This window comes from Columba livia, chromosome 17, assembly GCF_036013475.1.
Source record: "Columba livia isolate bColLiv1 breed racing homer chromosome 17, bColLiv1.pat.W.v2, whole genome shotgun sequence".
NCBI lineage: Eukaryota > Metazoa > Chordata > Aves > Columbiformes > Columbidae > Columba > Columba livia.
Window position 1 is genome coordinate 4,166,500 of NC_088618.1, and position 17,319 is coordinate 4,183,818.

At 38.1% G+C, this 17,319-nt stretch overlaps 1 protein-coding gene across 2 annotated transcripts in view; it reads right to left on the reverse strand.

Moving 5' to 3' along the window:
• Window positions 1-17,319, reverse strand: part of ATP2A2 (ATPase sarcoplasmic/endoplasmic reticulum Ca2+ transporting 2) — a 41,689-nt gene that overhangs the window by 7,674 nt on the left and 16,696 nt on the right. For both annotated transcript variants that reach the window (XR_010466690.1, XM_065032843.1), the window contains exons 6-17: window positions 11,922-12,002; window positions 10,869-10,954; window positions 9,466-9,930; window positions 6,853-6,941; window positions 5,104-5,206; window positions 4,451-4,582; window positions 4,235-4,357; window positions 3,884-4,102; window positions 2,847-3,182; window positions 2,375-2,595; window positions 1,130-1,332; window positions 306-391 (exon numbers count right to left, since the gene is read on the reverse strand). Coding sequence is in view for 1 of the 2 variants with exons in the window: in XM_065032843.1 (XP_064888915.1) it covers window positions 306-391; window positions 1,130-1,332; window positions 2,375-2,595; window positions 2,847-3,182; window positions 3,884-4,102; window positions 4,235-4,357; window positions 4,451-4,582; window positions 5,104-5,206; window positions 6,853-6,941; window positions 9,466-9,930; window positions 10,869-10,954; window positions 11,922-12,002 (2,144 nt within the window). In the remaining variant the exon portion in view is untranslated. The remainder of the gene's footprint in view (window positions 1-305; window positions 392-1,129; window positions 1,333-2,374; window positions 2,596-2,846; window positions 3,183-3,883; window positions 4,103-4,234; window positions 4,358-4,450; window positions 4,583-5,103; window positions 5,207-6,852; window positions 6,942-9,465; window positions 9,931-10,868; window positions 10,955-11,921; window positions 12,003-17,319) is intronic.

Below are 17,319 nucleotides of genomic sequence, written 5' to 3' on the forward strand. Positions count from 1 at the left end.
GAAAACAAAACTTTCTGATATGACTCCTGGTTTAAACTTTTGCCAGCTTTAGAAAAATCCCTATTAGTCTTTTACTTACAAGACAACAATTAGTCCTTCAAACTGTTTAGAAGCTCAGGTGTCCCAGCTTTGAGCTTTAGCGTTAAGACTAATTAATCATGATCAAGTTTTACATTAATGAAGTCTGAAAACATCTCATTATACAAATTTCATTAACCTACTGTTATTCTACAGTCATTTCAAGTAACAAGTATGACAAGCAGGTACCTCCCCTCTCCCCCCAAGACATTAAAGTGAGCAAATACCAGCTGATAAAAGGAAACTCTTGGACCGCCATCAGCAGCGATAAACCACCAGGCAGCAGCACCCACTGTGGCAGCACCAACATAACCTTTAAGAAAACAAAAGTGTTCTTTTCAGTGTTGTGAACTGTGTGCAAGAGACCATCTCACTTGCCACACTTGAACTTCTACCTCAAGACCTCCAGTGCTGTGAAGAAAACAGACCGTAATTCATCTGTCCTATACGCAAAAAAATCTGTTCCACCAGCTGTAACTTAATCATTAAATATTATACTGTTGGACAGATTCTAATATCTGCTTATGGAAGCTGACAGCTAGAACTGAAGGCAAACAAGGGTATCACTTGGAGAAATCAACCTGCAACTTTTCTTTTTTCCCCCCTCAGAAATGTACTTAAAGTAAAACATCAGTATTAATTAATGTAAGATCTATTAAGTCGGTTCAAAAAACTAAGGTGACAGCTTCTGGCGTGAAGACAGTGTGCATCAGTTAAGTATCCACATAGATACTTATTCTAGCTCTACAGTACTATAGCTATATTTAAAGTTTAAACCCACATCCATTGATTTCACAAACTGATACTCCTTTATTGTCCCCAATTATAATCAGGCCAGCAAACCTGTTGTGCCCTTCTACTTAAGCACAAAAAAGTTAATTTAGATACCACTGCCTGTAAACACGCAGAACAAAGTGTGAATCTCAAAACAAAGGAAGAACACCAGTTCCACAGAACATTTATTGCCAGCTCTCAAGATTTCAGCATATGAGGAAATTAGACAAACCGCTTTCAATGGAAGCTGAAAAAAAAGCGCACTATTACTACTTACATCCAATAGCCAGGTAACGGAAGAAGAGCCATCCACTGATCAGCGGCTCTTTAGGGTTGCGTGGGGGCTTATTCATGATATCAAGATCGGGAGGATTAAAGCCCAGGGCAGTAGCAGGGAGACCATCTGTCACGAGGTTTACCCATAACAGCTGGACAGGAATTAGAGCTTCAGGAAAGCCCAGCGCAGCCGTCAAGAAGATACTGTAAAAAAAACCACCATAAGCTTATTCTTGTGCATGTAAATAAAGCCTTTTAATATTTAAACCTAAGCCTGTAGCATCACTTCTGTTTTCTCATACAGAGTTACCCATTTAATATCAAACAATTATTCACATTCAGAAAACTGGAAACATATCCAATAGCAAACACTTTTAACCACTGGCATGTAAGTTCTGAAGCATTATCACCATCTTGTAACTTTGGGAATTGAAGAGTTTCTACTTTAGCCTTACTTTTTTCCCCACTCTACTTGTCTGTATAGGTAAATACATACATACGTAACAGCTTGCAAGCCACTTTCTAAAAGACACTAAAACTCTTGCAGACGTAACAGCATTTTAGCTCAAATGACTAAGCTTCATTTAGCCAGGTTACTGCTAGTCCCTGCAAAAATTTAATGAGAATGTAGCTTTCATGGCTCCAAGTCCGTGTGAATAAATAGAAGAGACCCAGGGGCTGCAGCAAGAGCCATATGAAGGACAGCTTTCAAGTCTACAAGAAACAAGGCAACTGGTGGTTTATATTTCACTCTGGGAGAAAGTGCTTTGATATAAGCAACTGCTCAGAGGTCAATATGGACACTCTGTCACCAGAAGTGCGTTCTGTGGCACTGGGTCACCATTCCTTCCAGAGACAAGGAGAGCACAATCTTCTGTAACTTGAGGTTAAACAAACATCTAAGTTATATCAGTGGCTAAGTTATCTGAAATACCAGATCTTGTAATGTTTTATTGGGGTTTTTATTTTCCTATTCTAGAAAATTATTCCAATCATAGAAATAATGGTAAAGCATTTAGCCATCTACTGAGCTAGAATATTAATATGCAACACAATGTGACTTTTGTGGTATGCTAAAGTTCTCTAGTAAAGACTAGAAGCATGCAGAGTTCTGTACAATCACAACCATCAATTACCTGGAGAACCTGTTTCTCTGGTTTTAGTGAGAAATACTGGAAGTAAATAAATAACTAAAGACTCCATCGTCACTATAGCTCACAGAAAAAAAAAAACACTTTAAACCTACCAAACAACTTCTCCAACATTGGAGGAGATCAAGTAACGGATGAACTGTTTCATGTTGTTATAAATTGCACGTCCTTCTTCCACAGCAGCTACAATAGTTGAGAAATTATCATCTGCTAAAACCATTTCAGAGGCAGTTTTAGCTACTGCAGTACCAGAACCCATAGCAATTCCAATTTCTGCTTTCTTCAATGCAGGGGCATCATTGACACCATCACCAGTCTAAAACAAGAATTTAAAATTGAAAGAAAAATAAGGTGGGCACTTACATAAAGGACGAGAAAGGAGTTTTGCACTGGGTGTGGTTTCGGATCTTTAAAAAAATCACTTAAGTTCAGAACTATTCCGAAGCTTTAAGTTCAGAAGAACACAGAAGAACTGTTTTCCAGAATAAGGCATTAGTCCAACAAGGCATAATTTAGGTTTTAACACAGCATGTATCTTTCAAACCAAATAAAACTTCTATTACTCACCATAGCTGTAATCTCATCAAAAGACTGAAGAAACTCAACAATTTTGGATTTGTGGGAAGGCTCTACACGAGCAAAGCAACGGGCATGGTGACAAGCGTCTCTTTGGGCAGCAAGCGAGAGTTCGTCAAATTCGCGACCGGTAAAGGCTTTTGTAGAAACATCTTCATCTTCCACAAAGATACCGATGCGACGGCAAATGGCTACCGCTGTGCCTTTATTGTCACCAGTAATCATAATAACTCTAATACCAGCTTGTTTGCACAGCTTTATAGATGAAGCTACTTCAATTCTGGGGGGATCCAGCATTCCCACGCAGCCAACGAAGGTCAAGTTGGTCTGAAACAAGACAGCACCAAGTTCTAGTGCAAAATCCTCTCAACTTCTCATTTGACATCATTTCGCTAATCATTTTGCTTGCACGCTAAAGTCTCAGTGTGGTGACATTTGTTTTCATTTGTTTTGGAAAATTACAGAGTAGCCAATATGATAATCACAAACCCCTAAGGAAATCTTGCAGCTGAGCAACAGCCAACTGAAAACCACTAAAGCTGAAACCACAAATCAATTTTTGGAATATTTTTCAGAGTCAGCTTCTGAAAACAGTTTCAAGTGTTATGATCCCGTGGACCTTATTGATATAAATAAAATTTGCAGGTGGCTGTTTAACTGGATTTTTTCTTATACTTTTACCCAAGCAGCAACATGTGAAACGGCCACCAAGAACAAAGAGAGTGGCGTGTGTTTGGTTGTTTTTTTTAAAACCCCAAATAAACTGGGGAAATGAACTAGAAGTGACAGGTAACATAAGGGATAAAACTTAGAGCTTCCTGTGGTTTAACCTTCCCCAAAGAGACATACAGTCTTCTTACTCTGGGTATTCCCTCCGTGTGTGTGGCCAACTATTGTGTCTGACCTCAAAAATATCCAGAAAGAAAAATTCTCAGATACCTTTCTCAGAGAAGAATCAAACAAACGGAGTCACCATTCTTGAGTTTGGGAGCGAAATAAGTGTTAAACGAATATTTTACTAAACTTACCTCATAGTTAATGAAATTTGAGGAGTCCTCAAGATTCATTTCCTCTTTTCTGGGTGGATTGTCATGGGTCGCCAGAGCCAAGCAACGCAATGTGTCTCTACCAGTCCCCCATTCCCTAATAACAGACATTATTTTCTGCTTAATTCCTGAGGTTAATGGTAATTTAGCATTTCCCACACGGACATGCGTACATCTGTCAATTACACCTTCAGGAGCACCCTGCAGAGGAAAAAAAAATAGCTTAATAAACTCCTTCCCAATACAATATTTAAAATATGTTGTGACAGTTTTTTAGTATTGTGCTACCTTGTAGCCATTTCATAAGTGAACTTTCTCAAGTGAGGAACTGACCTTAACGAACATCTTACTCATGGATGTGCGGCTTGGTTTGTTCGGTGTGCAATAGACAGACATAGACTTTCTGTCTCTTGAGAATTCCAGAGTGAATTCTTTCTTCATGAGTTGTTTTATCACCTTATTAAAAAAAAAAAAGGCATAAAAATGCATTTAAATAATACATACCACAAAACTCACTCCCCAATGAATTCCAGATAAAAGAGTACTGACCGAGTTGCAAGCATTTGCACGTTCAATTCTAGAAAGTCCTTTCAAGTCTGTGTCAAATACATTCATCTTTTCAACCAGACAGGTAAGTGCTGTTTCTGTGGCTTCACCAACTTTTTCATACACTCCTTTAGCCTTTAGTTAACACAAAGCAAACAAAAACACCGGAGTTAACTTTACACCTCACCTGCAACCTACCAGAAACAAAAGTTCAAGTTTCACAATGGGAAAAAAAGCTTAACAAGACTTACTATGGCTCATGAAACAAGCAAAACTGTTTTTAAAAAGCATCTTTCAAGAGTATTATTTGTATGACATGTCAAGCCTTTACTCCCAAGACCAGCAGAAAAAGATGTTGGCACTTTATCATCAAGTATTTAAGTCATTATGAGATGTAGCAACCCTACAAAGGCGAGGCAAAGAAACAGAGCAGCAGTGCATTCTGCACACCAAGAGGTTTCCAAGTTCCAGATTACACTCGCTGCCCGGCTTCAGATTTCTCAGTGTTCAACAAACAAGTCATTCCCAGAATGAACACTTCAGGAGATCTAAACACTCTCCTCCTTGACTTTCTAGTCAAGGGATTTACCACTGAAAGGTATTACATACAGTTATCTCATTCTCACACACTCTTCTGTTGCAGAACATGTACTTACTTCATTGTAATCCAAAGAGGAATCATTACAGAGCGCACAGATCGTTGCGAGTTCCACAAGGCCATCATACTGGCTACATTTAATAAGTTTGTCATCTTTATGCCTTTCAGAAAGAAGAAAGGTGGGAGATTTAAGTTAGTTATTTAGTATCAGCATCTCACCTTTTCCTCTTCTTTAATCCATCCCTTTACTGTATTTCCATATAGTACAATGTTATTAGTTATGGACTTGGGACTATAGAACCAGAAGTTGTTGAGAAAAGCAGGTTTGATAAAGGTGAGTTCTGAAGTTTAGATCAGAGAGTCATGAACGGAATTACATGATTATCAATGAAATCACTATCTGAATGACAAAACCTTATTTCCTCCAGTGATAGCCATACAGTTCTGGATAAAGCACTTTTTTCTTAAAGTTTCAAGCTCAATTAGCTAAAGCTGCATTAACTTGAAGGTCAAATGCAATCTGCTGTGGTTCTCAGTAGTTACCATTAGTTTCCTTATTTATTATTTTAAATTCTCAATCCATCTTGGGGGAAAGTTGTATCAAATCCTTTAAGAATAAAGTCAAAAATTATTGATATACTGCAAAAATGCTTAATGGTTATGAAACAGAGTAGGCTGCCTATAGAACTGTGGAAGACAACATTATGTGGAGTTAGAGTACAAAGAAACATCTGTCAGGATGTTCGTATCTAGAGCAGGTCCTGCCTTGGGGCAGAGCAATGGACCCAACTGCCTCTTAGGGTCCTCAGACTTTATTTTTCAGTGCCAGTTTACAATCCAAGGTGAAATCAGTCACATTAAAGTCCCCGATTTTAAAAAAAGCCATCCATAAATGCCAAAATACATCAGCCCTCAAGGTTTGAGTACTCGGCTATGTTTCCTTATGCTCCAATAACAGCCTTTCTGTGGTAATTTCCCTTTCACAGAATGTTCTTTATGTACGTGAATGCAGCGCGATTAACATGCTTATTCACATTTCCAATTCCAGCAAGTAAAAATAGAACATTAACATGCATTGATGACTGTCTTATTATACTCGACATCTGTCACCACACTATATTTTATTATTTTGTTTATCTAGAGCTCTTGTGAAACTAGCTAAAGCATACTAGTCGGATGCCTTACAAGATCTAGAATGTCACCTTGCCTAAGAGTAAATGCCATCTCCTGAAGTAAAAGCATAAGCTTTTGATAGCAATTAGCTTTGAAACAAAAGAGAACTGAGGAATTAAGATTTCCAGCTGCTGAGAACACTGTGGTCTTAACTGCTACGAAAATTAGAGAGTGGTGAAGATTGCAGGGAGCCAAAGGCACAGATGGGAAACTCCACAAGGTTGAGATGTTCACAATAACTGAATCTTCATTCGACTTCATACATAGTAGAATTCTATTCGGCAAGTAAAACCAAAGTGATCACTCACTTTGAAGCATTGGGATAGTTAATCTTAGTCCAGTAGTATTTTAGTTCAATTAATCCTCTCAGCCTATCCCTAATTGATTTTTAGGTTATCAAAGGAACACTGCAATATTGGAGACAATATTAAGTGAGTGTCATTGTGGTTTACTTGTCTAGAATTTAACTTCCTTTTACTGTTAATTACTTCTCCCCCCAGCCCTTCAGTTTGCATTCCCGCTGGTTGAGCTTTCATTTATTATCACTATTGAATATTACATGCGTCACTTTTTAAGACTAAAGTAACAGTCAATGCATAAACAGACAAATATTTAACTTCAATGAAACACTTACACTTCTCCCATGGGAGCATACGTTGAGCCAGTTACAGTAAATTCATTCAGGGAACAGCTATCTCCTTCTATTCTCTCCAGGATAAACATCTGAAATTAGAGTTAGAAGTGTTACTACCTTTGAACAATAATTAATGCAAGAGTTGTAAACAGACCTTAAGCAAGCAGGTATAAGAGGCAAGTTCAGGTTGAATAAACAAACTAAACAAAACCAGATAGAATACTCTGAACTTTGATCCCATATATATTTGAACAGGTCCCTATGCTGAAGCATGAAGTACAGAAAACAGCACTTCTGCTTAACAAATCTCATTTGAAAACTGCATTGTGGCACAAATCTATCAAAGAGTTGAAAAACGCAAACTAGGTACACTTAACTTCATCTGCTTGACAATCCTGACTATACTCAAGCTCTTCCTAACATCCAGACTTGTGAAAACTGTTTCCTGTCCTGGTTTTCCCGTTAAAAATCACTTTGCCAACCAGTACACTGTGAGTTTAGAAACATTCAGACAACTCCACTGCCCTACTGGCACAGGTTGAAATGTCATTTTCAAATAAAGACAACAATTTGAAGGATGCAGTTGCACCCCACAAGGCACCTGCATCTCAGTCTTTCCTTTGTTTCCGTTTCCCTTCTAGCAGAGCTGGAGGCAGAATCAAATCTTGGAAGATGAAGATTAAAACCATAGTGCTTGAAGCTGTCATACTCTTACCATGACCTGCTGGAGTGGTAGTAGGGAAGAAAATTTCTCACTGATAATTTATCTTAATGAATCTTCTTTCCCTTTGGTTAGTATTAGCCATTTTGTCATATCCCATTTTAGCAATATCTTAATTCCCCCTCATTGTGCTGCCTTACATTTTTGGAAAGCACCTTCACAAACCATGGCCTATTAGTTATTCCATAATTGATATACATCAGTGTCTGGAGACACTATAATCATTAAAGAGATTTTAAAAATCAAAAAGCTAGACAAGCTGATAAAGTAAAAGCCCACAAAGCAGAGTAAGTGCATTCTCAGAGGGAGATACCACAGGAGGACATTAATATAATCCCTCAAGTCTCCTCCTAAAGCAGTATGATTTCTGACTGCAACACTTTCCTTTGGATGCTCCAGAGTTACTACTTAAGGTGGAAACCAGAACTACAAATGGAATTACTGTTGTAAACCAGACTTCTTAAAAGCTAAGCAAACTCTGCCTAGAGTGAAACAAGAATAAGCATATTGTTTACAGGTATTAGGATTTTCCTGTCTTTTGCAAAATCTTGCATTTAAAGTTATTCTGTAGCTGTCAGAGATTAACAAGGAACCAAGTAAGTCGTACTGCACAAGCTCTAAAACATTTAGTCCTCTAAATGTAAGGACTAAAGCATTTTGAGATTTTAAATAAACACAACTTAAATGATGAGTTAACCAGGAAGCCTTCTGCTTTTGGCATCTGCATGATGAAAAAAACCCTGCAAAGACTAGGGCAGTTATGCAACTCTACTGCAAGTAACCTCCTCTGGAATACTGATGAGCAGCTGCTTTGTGTCTCTTAGGTATAAATACTACAATACTTAAGGAAGTAGAACAAGTCAACCACCAATTAGAAAGAAAAATCCATCAATCACATGAGAATAAAGTGCTTAAGGCTTACAAACTTTTGCCAAAAAATACTGGTGTGTAGCGCTCAACACATTTGGAATTCTAAGCCAATGTAATGACTCTGAACATGTGGTGTCAGAGTTGCTATGCTACTGAACATCTACAACTATTAAACAGAAGAACTTAATGTTTTCTCCATAAAATTCCTACACAGAATACCAGGTATATGGGAAGCACAGAGAACAGGCAGCTGAACACAAGTTATGTTACGTGACTAGAAGTCCCAAATTAATCAACACTGGAAAGAATATTGAGGGGAAGGGAGGTGGGGCACATAACTTACGCTCACCTAAAAACATGCCACAAATCGAAGACGACCCCAGCAACATGGGTGACAGGGTCAACTGTATCTCCACTCTGCCAGATCAGTCACACAGCATTGCACGTTGAAAACACTACAGTGACCAACTGACCAATAAGAGCTACTGAAGGTATGATCACCAAATAAAGGTGGAACCATGCAGTAGTGAAAATACCTTAGACTATCCAAGCTACTCTAGTAAATCTACCTTTTTTCCTTTTCTTCCCGCCTCACCACCAAGTTTCTCTACCCTTCCATCTTGCTGAATTAGAGGCCAGTGTTTCGCACTTAAGACATATCCAGCTTCTACAGCGTAACTATCCTACCTTTCTGAAACAGGGGATAAATCATACTAAATAATTACCAGTAGACTGAATGGCTTGCACACACGTCAATGGGAAGCTGCTTGCAAACAACCTTCTCTCCCATCAAGTGCAGCTACAGCTATTTTTGGCCATGACTAAATAAGGGAAGAGATGAAAGCCTTAAACACTACATAGTGGAAAACTGAATTAAAAGTGGAAGCTTATCTTGGGAAAATAAAGCAAGATTTTGATGATATGAGAACCAAAAGACGTGTGATCAAAAGAATTCAAGCAATTCTAACTATTCAGAGTGGCTGAGGAGGAAAAGAAAAATAGAAGAAGCTAATTCAACATACCCTGCAGACTGACATCTGATTTGTGGTCAGAGTACCAGTCTTGTCAGAACAAATAACTGAGGTACAGCCCAAGGTTTCCACAGAGGGAAGACTTCTGACAATCGCATTCTTCTTGGCCATTCTCCGGGTTCCAAGAGCCAAGCAGGTGGTAATAACAGCCGGCAGACCCTCCGGAATAGCAGCAACAGCAAGAGCAACAGCAATTTTAAAGTAATAGATAGCACCTCGAATCCAGGAGCCACCATGAACTGGATCATTGAAGTGACCAATGTTTATTATCCAAACAGCGATGCAGATAAGAGAGATGACTTTAGACAGCTGCTCTCCGAACTCATCCAGTTTCTGTTGGAGCGGGGTCCTCTCTTGCTCAGTAGCCACCATCTCATCACGAATTTTGCCAATTTCTGTGTTTACTCCTGTTGCAATAACCACTCCCATAGCTTTACCAGCAGCAATATTAGTACCCTTGTGCAAATAAAGAAAAGAGAAGAGTTGTAGTTAATCTATGAACAGGTTTTGGTGGTGGTATTTGGTTTTGTTTTGAATTTAAAAAAACCACACCTCATACAAGCCCAGACTATGTTTCAGCTAGGATGTGGAAAAACATGAAAAGGAAAAGAATGATACTCCCCCAGTATCTGTAACAGAACACTCCAGTGTAGAACTTCTGCTTACAGAATGGGGTCAAATAAAACAATATTGATCTACTATAAGCAGCATAGTCACATGCAGCTGCTGAGTAAGCAGTATGTATTTAATCTGGAATCTTCAATGGTTTTGTGAGGTTTTTTTGTAGTACTAGGATCGTATTTTTCCAGATTTAATGGTATTTACTAAGAGTAATAGATGTGTTCTGTGGAGCTGTGCGAACACACTTGACACGAGAAAGAACAGTTAGATTTTCCACAGCAGCCTACCAACAATGACAGAATTGTTATTTCGTTATCTGAAAGGCATTCAGTGCTTCCTTTGAACACATTTGAAGAAATAGTTTAATTCCTATATAGAAAGCTAATTCTCAATTTTAGCCGCATTATATCACGATTTGTGTGGGCATTCAGTCTGGAGAACTATTATTTTAGAAAAGTAGTGTAGAAGCAGTGTAAAAGTGTCTGTGCTCCAGTCTTGGAGACTATTGTGAAGGAGAAAGAAATCAGTTTTCTTATATAAACTGGTTTCAACAAGCACCTTCCTTGAGGACAGCTTTTATTAAAAGCTACTTCTAATTTTTAATTCAGTTCGATGTATGTGGAGACATGCATGCAGATAGACAATACAGCAAAGCAGTCACACAGCTTTTGGGTGAGGACCTGAAATTCAACACATTTATATCAGTTTCAGTGCTACTTTATGACAGTTCTTATTTTATGACTTTTTTGAAAATTTCAAAACAAATAACTCACAGAAAAAAGCATGTTCTTCTTGTCTTGGTTTACAGCACGAGGATCAGGCACAGGGTCAGTGTGCTTAATAACAGACACAGATTCACCTGAAATAAAGAGAATGGTCTTGAATTTTATATGTATCATAAGTCCTGTAAGGAATCAAAAAGTTATAATCCTCAGGTCCTAACACTTTAATATGTCAAATGATTTTATTTAATTGCTTAAGTGAAACAGGGTATATTTCAGCCAACAAAAATATTGAATGCCTCGCTTTTCACGAAAACAGGAAAGGATTTAAGTAAACATTTTATATGGTTAGAATTAATGAAGCATACACCGTATCTTTAAAAGACAGATTTGAGGATCAAAAATAGGTTTTTTTAGGAATACATTACTGGTTTTAAATTCCAGGTTAGTTAACATTAATTTATGCTACCAAAACAGGCAGACGGATCTTCATGTTCCAGCTGAAAGAAAACTGTTATAGCATGCTTGGTTGATTCCTAGCTTCTTTCCTATATTCAGAAGTACTGCTACTTTGTTTTGTTTTCAACAAATCTGAAAAGTGCTCTAAATATAGCTCCTGCACTCCAGAGCCAGTACCAGAAAACACATCAATGTGCATGCACAGAATTTCAGCAAATAAGGCTGTCGTGTACAGAGTCTTCGGTAACAGCCGTTTAAAAGCTGCCTGTATCTCAGAAGTTATTCTCTCTCGTGAGAGAAACTGTTACAGAAGATATTATTCAGTAAGATTTCCACACTTCCATATTTGAGCAGTGCCAAGATATCAAAACCTAGAATACTACATGAACTAGAATAAAAAGACTTGTAATTTCCCCACAAGTTACTAGTGTGTGTCTTGGGGGGTCTCAGTAAGAACGTTAATCCCACTAAATTGAACATATAAAGCCAATGATGTTAAGTCACTAGATCAGAAGTCTACTGCATTTGAATGCAACGTAGTACTTGACCAGCAACAGGCTTGTTTCTAATGGATTACTCTAAACAAACGGTAAAAGGGCATTTCCAACTATACACATCATTATCGCCAATTCACAGAAAGTATACCTGTGAGGATGGACTGGTCTACCCTTAGAGTTGTAGATTTGATAGAAGTAATTCTTATATCAGCAGGAACCTTGTCTCCAACTACAAAGAAATGAACAATACAGTTAGAATTTTGTTATTTGAGAGATTTCTAACCAAGCATACTATTAATTCTATCAGCCAGGAAAACTGTTTTCCAGTAACTGTTCAGATGACGAAGATTGCTAACAGGTTATTACTGCTTTTGTGGTTTGCACCACTCTGTTATCCAATATACATCGGTAATTTAGATTTGCCTTCAAGATCTCATCCCCTACCTAACCTCAAAGAAACGAAAAAAACAATCCAGTCATTTTCAATCACATTAATACCTCTTGAAAGTAAAGAGAAAACATTCAAGAGAAAGATATCAATTTCAGGATACATATTTATAAACAACTGGAGCTAAGGTGAATCGAGTTTCCTTTTCAGAAGGACTGGCCCTGGAAAGTCTTCTGGTCGTTTTCTCTCTGCCCAAAGTCAGTTCTTTGCTCTCCAAAGATCAGAATGTTATCCACATTTATTTATTTAGAAACTAAAAGAAGTTGTACTTTCCTTTTCTTTGGCACCGCTTGGGAGAATAACATTAAAAGAGCAGATTTGCAGATGCATGTTATACTTTGAACACTGCCAGATGTTTCAGAGTTGGAAGGTAATTGCAGATTGTGCACTAGCTTTATTTTTCAGTAACGCTACTCTATTAAACATACCACAATCCATATCCCAATTAAAAGTTTTGCAGAGCTCTATGCTACGTTCATCTTGTCATATATGGAGGGTGTTTCCAAAAGATGGACCCCATTTCAAAGCAGTACTGAAACTGAGTCCATCTTTTGGAAATATTCTGTATTTTTACTTTGCACAAACAAAGAATAAAAAATTCCACTAGCATGAGTTTGAGACACCAAAGCAGCAGACGAGACAAGAAGATAACAGCACCCTCCTAAAGTCAGCAGAGAGTAACAAGTCAGGTGCCAGAACTGTGTTGCCAGTTTAGTAGCTCCAGCACCTCATATCACCCCAGAAATAATTATTGCACCTTCCTATAATACTTACTTTTCTCTAGCTTTACTGAGTTTTTAAAAGAATAATTAAAGCTCCACTATTTCGTGACTACTGCAAGTAAACGGCTGCACGCAAATTAAGTTGCTAAAGCATATTAATGAGAGTCACGTTTCTGACTCACATGGAGGGTTTTTACATTCTGCATGTCAATATTGCCAATAAATGCATATAATCAAACGCTCCTAATGTAATTAGCACTGCAAATATTCAAGTGTAAGCTTCCCTTTTTTAATAAAATAATGCAAAGAAACGAAGGAGGAAGATGAGCTAGCTCAGAAGAGCTGATCTTCTCAGTAGATGGACTCTGCGTCCCTGCAGTAAAATTAAAACAAGCTGCAATTCCTGCAGGAACTGCTTATGCAACTAATAGCAATAATGCACATTAGCAAATAATACCAAGAAAAACTCTGTGGTTGTGTTACAGCCTTAGAACATACAAACACTCACACAGGAACACTATGGAAAATGTTGAAGAGGAGAATTAAGTGCTACTCCAAACGTTAAGTAAACTTGCACCACGTGACTTTTTGAGGTCAAAGAAACCCCAACCATTAATATCAGCAAAAGATTACGCAGTTTTGCTCGTAGACTTAGACGTGTGTTTTCATAAGCATATGTATACAAAGGCTTCCAATAAATAGCCACAAACCCCATTTTTGTGTCATTACAGCATGTGAAAACTAATTGAAGCCACAATGCCCTTGAGCAGCAAGAGAAAATAGCATTAGACAAATGGTGACCTAAGCCAAAAATGGCCAAACTATTCAATATGCTCTCCTGATGTCGCAAGGAGCTTTATATGCAGACATATAGTAGCAGCTGGTTTTCAGCTATCACGGAACAAGCGAATACCTCAGCGCAATGTGGTGTAACGCCTGTCCATCTGCATAAACATTTTCAAAGTACTTAAAGCAGCTGGAAAGCTACAGCCAACTCAAATACGTCACCACATCTGCCACACTGTTAAAGACTTAATCACTCCATAATACAAAAAAAAAGAAGCTGTTAAAAAAATAATCTTAAAACATTCAGGCAACTGGACAGAACATATGGCAAAGTTTACAAGTGGTTTTCCAACCTCCTTCTCAACTGTTCTAAGTTGTTCAAGCTCATAATATTCCCAAGTACTAAGAGAGACCCCTACTCTAGTAGATAATTATTAGAGTATCAGGATTGCCATGAAGACTACTGTCATTATCAATTGCCTGAATCAGCCATAACTGAATACAGATAAGAAACCATCCTATGATACATAGGAACCCACAAGAAACTTTTAGTGAGCAGTCTAGTGCAGCTCTCATAAGCAGAAGGCTTTTTATTCCATATACTCTAACACTGGAAAGAAAGTGGGGATTTTAGTTGTTGTTGGGGGAAAGGGGCTTTTAAAATTCAATTACATTTCAGCCCACAGAACCAGTAAAAGTATTACCTAAGGCTGTGATGGCAACTACGTCATAGCTTTCCTGCTGCACGATGGCTTCCAGCTCCTCTTGTTTGTTGCCCATACCGCGTGCATTAGTGTACATGCACTTCAAGTGGGCTGCTGATTTCACTCTTAATTTAGGCTTTCCATCCTTAGGCTAATCTTTGGAGAGCCCAGTTTCAATCCCTTCCCGCTTCAAACCTAGTTTAAAGCCCTCCTGATCAGCCCCACCAACTTATGGGCTATAGTCCTCTTGCTCTTCCTAGAAGGATGAAGCCCATCTGATTTGAGGAGACCAGGTACCATGGAGTTTGCCCCATGGTCAAAAAACCAAACAGCTCTGAAGAAATCAAGTAAGCTGCTTTCAAAACTTCCCAGATACATTTTCTTTAAGCATAGTTTAGCCAAATACTTAACTACTGATTAAAAAATCCCTTCTAACTATAAAATTGGATGCTTCTTGGAAAAGCGAGAGCAGGATTTAGTTCAAATCATTATAGCTTTATTTATAGAATCCTTTTATTCATGCACAGAATACTGTTTTAGAATTTTAGTACTGAACTTCAGCACACAATAAAGGAATCTAAAAATAACCTGTCCCATGTAAGGGTGTAAAAAATTATTTAACTGTGCATTAGTCTATACTAAAACAGACAATTTAGTTTCCAGTCCTTGATAGATATGAATTTAAAATGCAATATTAACATGGTGCAGGCTGGACCAGCCTCTGGTGTCAGGACGATGGGCAGAAGCAATGGGGCACATGTTCCATGAACAACGAAGTTGGAGGGGAAAAAAACCCAAATAAAGCTGTGTGGATTTCAGACCCTGTTGTATTTTCAGCTACTTCTGGGTATCAACAAAGAACTTTAAAATGCACTGGCACCGTAGTTACCTTCCAAGTGTCAAATGATATTCCAGATCTTCTCATCAAAACTGTTCGTGACAGTAGCCTCAGGAAACAATATTAACTTTACCCTCCTAAAGCCACTATGATATACAACAGTCCTCAAAAGAAAACTACTTTAGTGTGTACTTTGAGCACCCTTATCAGCTCTGCTAACTGCCTCTGGTCCCTCCCGCAACTGAAGACTTGCTAAGAGGAGGTTTACAGGTTAGGTACATCACAAAAAAGTGAAAGGTTTTGCTTTCTCATGTCAATATAAATGTTACAAAAACAATTCATCTTCACGAAGAAAGGGATCAGTTCACAAAAAGCCCATCTAAGTGATCACAGTAAATGGAATAATTTTTTCCTGTATAAGTCAGAATGGTTCTTTCATATACAAGATGTAGCTAACACTTTCTTATTTATGTTTATCATTAACCAAAGGTAGTGTCGACCTGTATCTTCTATCAGCAAGTTGGAATTGGACTTTTGCAACCAAGATTATCAGCACAGCTCTAACTACTCTGCCATTGTTGTCCAATTTTGTAACTTTATTTTAGGCAAGTTTGTGCTGGGGGACAGCAATACTTAAACCTTACACCTGAACAGAATCGACTGCTTCTATTTAGAAGTACAGCTGTTGCAACACAATTGGTTTTTACATTAAACTCCCTTAACACAAGGCCAGCTTCACTCCTCTTCCCCCCACTGCATGCATACAATCCAGTCTTCCTATTGTGTTTGATTTCCCCAGGCGATCAGAAACCTAATTTTTGTTTCCATAGTAACAGGTTGTAAGTATTTAACACTTCCTAAACAGGGTATAATATAACGTTACCAAAAATCAGAAGTGCTACAAAACAGGAAGACTGGGTCCATCTATGCTTTCATACACAGTCAAGAGCGTCACATTGTCAAAATTAGAAGAGCTATACTAGAAGAGTTTCTACTCCAAGATTTGTTTTCCAACAAGATTACAATAGCACTGGTCCACTCAGTTTTAACCATAGTAGTAAAACAGTACTGGCTTTTCCCGCCAAGGTGACGTAACACCACATTTGAGTACGTTGATTCTTTGCATTTATGATGCATGCTACAGATGAGACAACATTCGTGAAACGGCAGTCTCTATAACATGCCATTCTGCATTCTGGACAGACAGAAAAATATCCATCAAGCTTACTGTGCAGTGTATGCAGAAATGTCATTATCCTAACCTAAGAACTGTTACAGGCAGAGTTAAAAAATGTCAAACAAAACACACATATTGCGTTCTTGTCAATGAAAACCAAGAAGACAGAAAAAACTTAGCTTTCTGGGAACAAACTATTTTAAGGTTGGAGCTGCGAGTTGTATTGAGAAAAAAAATGATATACTGTTTTAAACAGTACATAAGACTTCTTTCCCTATCAAGAGATGCTCTCAGCAGTCTGCTTTGAGGCCAGCCTCCAGCAGGCCACCATTCTGGACTTCAGTCTCACACCACCCTTTGCATTGTTTTTTTCCAATCCCAATACTTCTCCAAAAGACGTAAACCTGCATCTCTAGCACTGAGTCTGAAAATCAATTCTAGTTATTAGAAAAGTAACATGGGCACAAGGACCAGACGTTTTAGAGCAAGATCTGTAACATAAGTATTCGTTGCTTATACAGTCAGGGAAAACCTGTTGCTCCTCATAGAGCGAACATACTTGGGGAGTAGTTCTTGCATACTTCATACCAGGTATAAATGTACAACTAAGTCTTCTGGAACACACACTAATAAGCAGCAGCTTCTGGCAACTCTGTATTTTTAAGCTGTTGAATACTTAAGAGATATAATGACAATGACAAGAACCATCATTCAGCACTTCAGGGAAAAGAGGAACTACTGTGCCTCCCGTTTGGTCACTTACAGATCACAACTAATGAACATTCATTTACTGAATTACAGAAAGTCAGACATGCTGTATGTAAAATAGAACATTTTAGACAGGAAAATACAATGGAAGTGAACAAAGCTC